The 8,981-nt window shown below is 47.3% G+C and overlaps 1 protein-coding gene across 1 annotated transcript; it reads right to left on the reverse strand.

Annotated features, from left to right (window-relative positions):
• Window positions 1-213: 213 nt before the first annotated feature.
• elfn2a (extracellular leucine-rich repeat and fibronectin type III domain containing 2a) lies at window positions 214-4,621 on the reverse strand. The gene is made up of 4 exons (XM_062388225.1): window positions 4,418-4,621; window positions 3,505-3,654; window positions 2,291-3,273; window positions 214-1,895 (listed from the first exon to the last, which is right to left on the reverse strand). The coding sequence occupies exons 1-4, from the start codon at window positions 4,619-4,621 to the stop codon at window positions 266-268; spliced, it is 2,967 nt and encodes a 988-aa protein (XP_062244209.1). The 3' UTR covers window positions 214-265.
• Window positions 4,622-8,981: the final 4,360 nt, after the last annotated feature.

Here is an 8,981-nt window from a genome sequence, read left to right on the forward strand (position 1 = left end):
TTGATTCTTTTTAAGTATCATTCAGTATTGTGCTGCAAACAGCCGACCTCTAAAACTACCTCTGCAAATGTCAATGAATTATCATAAAATCAACTCCCAAAAAAACCCCCCAGAGAAACCGTCCTCAACTCTAGATCCAGCAGATCCATGTCAGCGGACACCTCAGAGGAAATATAATCTGTCTTGCTACATTAAAATCTGTTCCTCTTATAAGTCTGCTGTCCATCTTCACAATTCCCCTTGTGGCATTTGACTTTGCTTCAGCTCACATTTTCTGCTGGGCAGAAACCCCCTTCCAGTAGTCCAAGATATCATGAAGGTCCTCGTCCTTAGCAAACTGCACCTTCTTACGCAGAGCATGGCCTGCGGCTATGTAGGATGCCTCCTCTCTGGGGTTTTTCTTGTAAGGCCGGAATCGCTCCCAGATCCGCAGTGTGCTCTCAGATGAATACTCGGGACTAGAGGAGTATCCAGAGTTGTAGTGGTGGTGACGAGCCGGTGAGAGCTGGGAGTAGGCGGCCGTGGCCTCCCTCTTGTTGCGCCCCAGTGGCTTGAGAAATGAGGCCTTCTGGGTCGGAGAGGGGGATTCGCTGCCGCCCTCGTAGTAGAGTGCGGGGAAGGAGTGGCGGTGCTCAGAGCCATGGTAGTCTGGCTGAACCTCCAAGTGGTGCTGCTGGTGTCCAGGGACAACAACCCCACCTCCGCCCCCATTCTTACACCCCATCCCACCCCCATTCAAGCTCACCCCACCACCATTTAGGTTTCCCATCCCATTCCCGTTGCAGCCCCCACCTCCTCCACCTCCTCCATTTCCACCTCCTCCGACACAGCCCACAGGACTTCCCTTTTCTGTTGGGTACTTGGGGGGGTCGCAACGCTGCTCAGCGATATCCACACTGTAAACCCTGGGGTTCTTTCCAGATCCCGCAGCCGAGGCACCACAACGGTTCTTCACAACAGCGGTGTCAGCACTCAATTGCCTCTGAAGGGGCCGCACTGCATTGGCTGGGGGTGGATCACGGTAAGGGGGGGAGAGGAAACCCCCTCCACTGATTCCCGGGCGCTCAGACAGGGGCATAACCAGGGGTACTGGGGCCATAGAGGGTGGATGAGGCTGTTGATGCAGCTGAGGATGTTGCTGAGGATGCTGCTGAGGATGTTGCTGAGGGTGGACCTGAGGATGAGGCAGAGAGTGAGGCAGTGGGTGAGGCAGGGGGTGAGGATGAGGCTGAGAATGTTGCTGGAGGTGAGACTTTGGATGCACCTTTGGTGAGGAGGCCATGATCTGATCTCCAGGGTGACCTGGAGAGAGGGGCAAGAGGTTGCGGGGGAGGGACACGATGGAAGCTGGAGGCTGGGAGAGGGACAGAGAGTTGTCAGCTGTGGTCACAACGTTGGCACAGGCATCCAGCTTCAGGGCATCGATGCAGTTGTTGATGATCTGGTTCACCTTGTCGACCTCCTTGGCGATGGTGGAGATCTCTGATGCTGAGCCATGACCATCATCATCAGAGTCCTCCCCAGCCTCTCTCCCATTCTCACCCCCACTTCGCACATCCATAGCTACTTCCCCTTGAAGGTTTACTCCTCCAACTGACACCCCTCCCTCCCTGCCTTCCCCTGCCGCTCCCGCCGTCCTCACATCCATGTAGTTTCCCTTGCCGCCCATTGCCTCGGTAAAGGCAGTGGCCATTTTTTCCACCTGTGGCAAGGTGGAGAGACGGGAAGAGCTGGTGTTGGCCGAGCCGTGCAGCATGCCGGTGCTGGAGGAGGTAGACTGGGGCAGCTTGCCTCCTGCCCCTCCTGAATGATGGTGCTGGTGGTGAGCCTGCTCCTGGAGACGCTGCATGGCGCCTGGGTCATTGGTCACTGCTGCAGCCGCCTCTGGACCGTACCTGAAGAGTGACAGATTCACTTTTGAATAAACTATTCATCTGAATTCATCATCAGAGTCATTTTGTGTAAATTCACTATCTTAAAGTTTGTCAGACGTAATACTTCAAAGTAGAGCAAGTAAATGAATTCTGAAAACCTGAACATATCCTCAAACATGAGAAATGTATTTTTCTCTTATACTGGTATGGTAGAAAAGAGGCTTTTAAGAATTCAACACAATGAATCAGTTAATTAAGACGATGAGATCATTCATATCAAATGGACACACTTAGGAGTTTCTGCTGTTGCCAAAACATCCCAGATATGGTTACTGTGCCGATTCAAAAATAAACTTAAATCAAAAACTCAAGAAAACATGTTGCTTACGACAATCATTCACAAAATTACGACGTACCTCATCTCCAAAATGGTTTTCTTGACACTTATAGCTTTGTCCTTCTCTTCCTGGATACGTCTTCGTCTGAGACAGTAATAGACCACTCCAAGGACAATGACCATGCCAAAGAGACATCCCAGGATGGTCATTATGTAGTGGGTGGTTGTAGATGGATTTGTGTGCTGGTCCTCTGGTCCCATAGCTCGGGTGGTAAAGGACAGACAGGTGTGGTTGTAGTGCTGAGATTTGCTCATCGAAGCCACACAAAATGTGTAGTTGCTGTGTGGTTTCAGTTTGTCCACAGTGATCAGCTCCTTCTTCTTTTTCAGGGGCATGATGTCCATAACAAAAGTGATGTTGTACTGGGAAAGTATGTACATCTTACTGTATGGTCGTGGGATTTGCACCAGCAGTGAAGCTGTATAGAGGGAGACAGTTTGAAGCTTCATAGAAATCTGATGGTTGTTGGTTGGGTCCGCAGTGGTAAAGTCCTGGTGGTAGAGTCCTTGGTCTGGGTTGTCGAAACCCATCCCTGATCCATCTTGTTCCGGTATCTGAGAGGTCATCCCGATCGCGCCTTCATGACACTTGGACACAAGCTTGAAGAGGGCGCTTCTTCCGTGTCCGGGCACCGGGCTCAGAAGTGGATATCCGTTCATCTCTGGAGGGGTTTCGCACTGGAGGCGGTCATAGGTGTGGGTGACATTGTTAAACGCCTCCAGCCAGGAGAGAAAGCTGAAGAGTTCACAGCCACAGTGGAACGGGTTGGCTGCCAGTTCACACACCATCAGCCGGTTGAGTACGGTGAAGGTAGACGGGTCGAGACGGGCCAACTTATTGGAGGATAAGTCAAGGCTGTTGAGGCTGGGGCACTCCCAGAAGGCATTGGTGGAAATGACCTCAATGAGGTTGTGTTGCAAGAAGAGGCACTGCATTCGACCCAGACCCCTCAGCATGCCCTCAGTTAGGTTGGTCATCTTGTTGTAGCCCAGCTGGAGGACCTGAGACAGATGGAATGAGACGTGATGGACGAGATGTTTGCATCACGATAGATAAATATGAGTTCCGTGCAAGCTTTACTTATTTACAAAAAAACATTTACCACAATCGTGACATAGAGGGAAGATTGACATTTGGAGATTTCTGGGCTTTACACAGATATTTAAGTAAGCATTATTTGTATATGGATATAAACAAGCATTAAACACTGAGTTGTTATGTAGTCTTCAGACCTGTAGGTTGGCCTGTCCAGCAAAGGCCCCGTCCTCGATGTAGCTGATGTCATTCTTGGTCAGATTGAGGTCAGTGAGGTTTGTGAAGCGATACATGGAGTTGAAGAGCACAGCCTTCAGTTTGTTCTCGTTCAGCCTCAGGTCATGAACCTGCGGAGACAAAGGAGCAAAGGACTTTACAGGTGATGCACAGACTCCTCGGGCAGCCACAGAGCAGGACTTACACTCTCGTTCACAAACAGCAGCAGAGAGAACACTGCACCTCCAAACAGTTTGATGTATAATGAGTGAGTTCTTCCCCCAATTAATACATCTGAACAAAATGTGTTTGGGTTTATCAAAGCCCGCTGAGCGTCCCTTCTGAGAGGGGAATGCAGTTTCCACTGGGTGTGTTTACAAAAACGTTTTTTAAGTTTTCCCATTTTAAATGATTCATGCAGCAAATTTCAGACGGTTCCACTGATTGAAACACAACATCAAGCCACATGAATAGCATCAGCACAAAGCGTTTGCTGATTAAACTTGTTCGAGCATGTTGGAGATGGGGAATTTGAGGATTCATTACATGTAGACTCATCTCGAGGGTAAAGTTATGATCACGTAGGCTCCATTAATTGTATCATGTGACTGCATTTGATTTATACACAATTTACATTCTCATTATCTATACAGGATAGATTTACACCATTCATATTTTATTGTCATCATTGTCTGTTTAACCAGAATCAACACAGAATCACAATAAACCATTAGGACTATATATTGCCTGAGTAAAGTGTTCGATTCCCTCGCAGATTTGAAGAAGTCAGTGTCCTGAGTAATGGTGTGCGCTCTTTAGCTGAACCCCTCACAGTGGGAGTGCGTGAAGGCTTCTACAGAGGTGGCTGTGGTGGATAGATGGGTTCATACTGACCGTGCTGTTAATGTGCTGGGGGATGGTCTCGTATGGAGGCTGGTTCTGACTGCAGATAGCCAGCCACACGTAGCCTTTATCCCCCTCTATCAGCCAGCAGTCTCCTTTCACCACGCCGGGCAGGTGGAGGAACAACAGGGCAGGGAGCAGGAGGTGGGGGAGGAGGGAGGGAAGGAGGGAGGCCACACGGAGTCGGCTGGTCATGGTTTGGATCGGGAACGTTTGACGTCGCCTCAGTAGAAAGGAGGAAGAGGAGGAGGAGAGAGGAGTCGAGGGGAGGAGGGCGGTAAGCAGAGGTTTCAAATCGGGACTGGCTGCAGGTCAGGGGCACGCCGGGCCAATAGGAGCAGAGAGAAAGGTAAACGGACGGGCGTCTTCACGGTGATTAGAGCTGAGCTTGCACCATGGTGGCAAATCCTGTCCCCATTTTAGGTGTTCCACGTCAACGGGTTTTGGAGACAGTCACCCCAGCTGCTACTCATGGCCTCCGACAACCGCACGTCCCGCAGAGGAGGAAGTTTCCGTCTCAGAGAAATCCAGAAGGTCTAGAGAGAAAGAGAGAGAGAGAGAGAGAGAGAGAGAGAGAGAGAGAGAGAGAGGAGGTTAACATTAATGTTGAAGATGACAAAATGATTAAAGAAGTTACGTCACGTTTCCGCTAGATGGTTTTGGAAGTAATTTAGTTTTAGCCTCATTTCTAAAGGCGCTGCGTACGAAAAGGTATACGATTCTAATACCCATGCAACCCGATCCCTTCAAGGAAATGCACCACAGAAATAAATCCATTAACTGAAATTATTATTTATTTAAGTCTTAATAAAGCCCAGAGAAATACATTCTGACTGTTCAAATGAGTTTTTTTTTAATGTTCTGTAATTATTCACGATCATGAAAATAATGGCCTCGCTTCTGTTCACATTAGCATATGATGCTCCAATAAAAATGGAAATTGTCAATCGAATGAAAGAAACGCTGCTTTCCTTTTAAGAGTTTATTCTCGTGTCATTGTTTGCAAGCCTTGCCAGCTTGCAGCTGCAGCTCTATTATTTCAACTTTGAGGTACATAATGAAACAATAAAAACGTAATAGCTGCATTTATATAGGGGTGAAAACGGGTCGAGGGGGGGATTGGCTACGTGGAAAACAGAGGAGGGCTGCTGTAATTTGCATGTTTTAAAAGGATAGTAGCTGACATTTAGCTATTTACCTTTCTCAGGGGATTAACTCTGGATTAGACTCTAATCCAGCGTAAAATATTATGTATCTCATCGCCACAGCTCTGACTCTTAATTTGTTTCCAAAGTTTTGATTCCCTCCCAGGGGAAAAGTTATCTAGCCCCCTCATGAATGACAGGGAATTGATAGTAAGAAGAACTGAGTAATAGACTCTTCTTAGAAACTCTCACTTCCTCTGTACATTTATGTCTCAGCCAGATTAAGAGAGGACAACCTGAGGCGCTGATGACACGGTGCAGCCTCGTCAACTCAGGGGAAACCAACTGTTAAACTCTAATAGCGTCTCCTGTTCTGTCCTCTGATCCTCTGTCCTGCGTCTCTCGTGGCCCGGAGTCACTTCTCGTTTCTGTCGTGCCACACCCCCGAGCACGCAGCTCTCAGTCCTCTCCTCAATTGTGCCATGGAATTGATATCGACATTTCAATCCCTCCACAGCAGGCTTTCAATTTTCCTTTGACCCAGTACCGTTGTCTTGTGGGTGTAAAATAGACAACCAACAAAAAAACAAAACAATTTACAGCTAGCTGGTTGTTTAGCTGCCAAGTCCAGCCCCAGGATTTTTCTTATTTATAATCCTGACCTCACTACTTCAGTCCCTCATATCGCCCGGATCAGTCTCCTGTCTCCATCATCATCTCCCTCCCTCAGCCTGCTTTGTTTTAATCCTGCTTATCTCTGCCGCCTTTCAACTAGAAACACAACGGATAGTGCTTCATCGCCAAAACACACACCCTGACACCGCTTGGGGGCCGTCACGTTTTCTCCTCGCTGCTTTTATCACATTCCTGCCACTGGTTTTCATTTTGACAAGAAGCCAGAGGAGAAGCCCCCCCCACCCCACCCTCTTTGCTTTCTTCTCCAAACCAGACCGTCTTTGTGTTTAATTATTGTCCCTGATAGCAGCGCTTTAATTAAAGCCTTGCATCTGACAAACAACTCTAATGATGTCAGGGCGCAGAAGCAAATGGAAAGTTCCCAAACTGAGGGAAAGGAAAGAGCTGGCGGCCTCTGAGAAAAACAAAATAAAAGAATCACAGAATAAAGTGTGATTTCAGAAATCTTAGAGCGATGGCAAAAGTAATAATCTGTCTCCCTCTCAATGGTCACTGCTGCACAGTGATTCAGTGGGTGAATGAAAGCGTTTGCATTACAAGCTCTATGTTATGAATTGACTTAAGCCTCAGTGACGGAGCTGACGGGTTGAGCATCAGTTTGTCAAAAAACGATTTCCATTACTTGCAGAAACACGTAAAGAGGTTGTCTACTGAATCTGAAAGATCGCTTCCTTTAGCACGTGGATTGTGTGTCACCTGAGGAAGAATGTTCTACACTGAATCTCTCCAGGAGCATGAATGTCATCCTTATGACTCAGGGGAATCAGAACCAGACCTATTGTTCCTGTTGATCTGCAGGCCGAGGCCGAGCAGGAGAGAAGGAAGGAGCTAGAGAAGATTCAGGCGTAAAGACCGACCACATGAAACCTCAGGATCACTTTACATTCACAGCTAAACCTCCGGCTTTAGGACATAGTCTTCAATCAATTGTTAGGGTCTTTAAATGCTTTATTAGAAGGTGCCTTGGGTCCTAAGGGGTTTACATGTGTACAGTCACATCCAGGGACATCTCCAGTACAGCAGGAGTTTACTGATTCATCTTGTATTTGCTACGTCAGCCTCAGTAGATTCTCCTTCTCACTGCACCACACAAAGTTCTGTTTGTGCTTTTCAACCAGCTACTGTCAAGGTAGGAGCCATCGTCAGCAGCTCAATGCCAAACTGTTTCCACTTGAGCAAGAGCTGTGAGGAATTTATGAACCAAAATAAACACAAAATCACATAATTAAAGAATCACTTAACATATTCAAATAACCGGATGGACCATTTAAAGTATAAAAATGATATCAGCTAATATTAGCAAAAGCACTGGGAAGTAAATCCCTGGAACAGAGAAGTGATTGTCTGAGTGAATTCTAATCAAATGCAAACCTTTGTGGACACACACAGTCTAAACTTTACTTCACTTACTTATAACCACTTTCATCTCTATTAGCTGAACTCTACCAAGCGTTCATTGAGAAACTGGAACTGATTGACGGCTCAATCTTACAGAAAATAGGAAGCACTCTGTTAAATTTTACATTAACTTCTTAAAGTGACTGGTGGGGAAAACATCTGAAAGTGGACAGGGTAATTTGGGTACTCCCGTTTGGGGACGCGTCTCATGGTCCCCCAAAGGTTAGCCATTTATTTTATGGTGTTAAGTATTTTAAAGACGTTAAGGATGTAATTGGCTTTAGATTTAAGTTAGATGAGGGTTAGGATGACAAGTTTAGTGATTCTGATTAATATGAGCCTCCAGGAAAAGAAGGGAAGTCAATGAAATGTCCTCACGAGTGAAGTCGGTCTGTCTTTTGTTCACTGAAATAATGTCCCTGACCAGAGTCAGTGCACCGAGACTAGAGAAGACGACAATAACAAGGAAGAGGCAGTGGCTCAGTCGCCCTGGGGATCAGGTCACGACCTCTTCGACTGAGTGAGATGGAAACAAAGCAACGTGCAGACAGGAGACAGAATAACAGGGGGAGGCTCGGGGGGGACATGACACCAGTGGACCAGTCAGGCGATCAGCCAGTGATTAAGAGACCCAGCAGACCACAGGCCTCTGTCCAGGACTTCAGTCCCTGGTCGACAAGACAGACGGCCCAGAGACCAGCCTGCCAGCCAGCGTCTCCCTCTGTCAATCACTCCAATCCACCGGACAGCAGCCAATCAGGAGCCCAGCCAGTTAGCAGGGCAGCAGGTCAGTGTGTAGAGCCTCCAGCCAGCCAGTCAGTCAGTGGGCGACTCAGGGAGGCACCGTGGAAGCTGTGCTATCTACTGGTCCCAGCTGCTCGTGGTTTACCATCAAAGCTCCGGCACTGTTCCTTCCTCCAAATCCATTTTCCTCACTCCTTTCTTTTCAACCCTTCATGAAGCTGCTGCTGTGTTTCTTCAAACCCTCAGTATATTCAGTCTCCTCCAGGATTTCCTAATTTTATATTGATTGTGTGTCTCTCTTCTGTTTTTTTATCTCTGACTCCAAAACAAGGCTATGAATCTTTGTGCTAATTAAATAGACTATCAACGTTATTTATCAGATACACGACGGTGTTTACAGCTGATACGACAGCAGCGTTAATCAATCGTATACCTGCTCCTCTTTCATTTCCTCTCTCCTGTCTCCAGCGTCTCAGCCCCACATCTCCTGTGTCCCTCTCATGTCCATCGAGTGCTCTCCACTTTTTGTTTTCAGGTTGTGTAACATCTGTTGTCGTATCCCAGACAAACTC

This window comes from Platichthys flesus, chromosome 5, assembly GCF_949316205.1.
Source record: "Platichthys flesus chromosome 5, fPlaFle2.1, whole genome shotgun sequence".
NCBI classification, from domain to species: Eukaryota; Metazoa; Chordata; class Actinopteri; order Pleuronectiformes; family Pleuronectidae; genus Platichthys; species Platichthys flesus.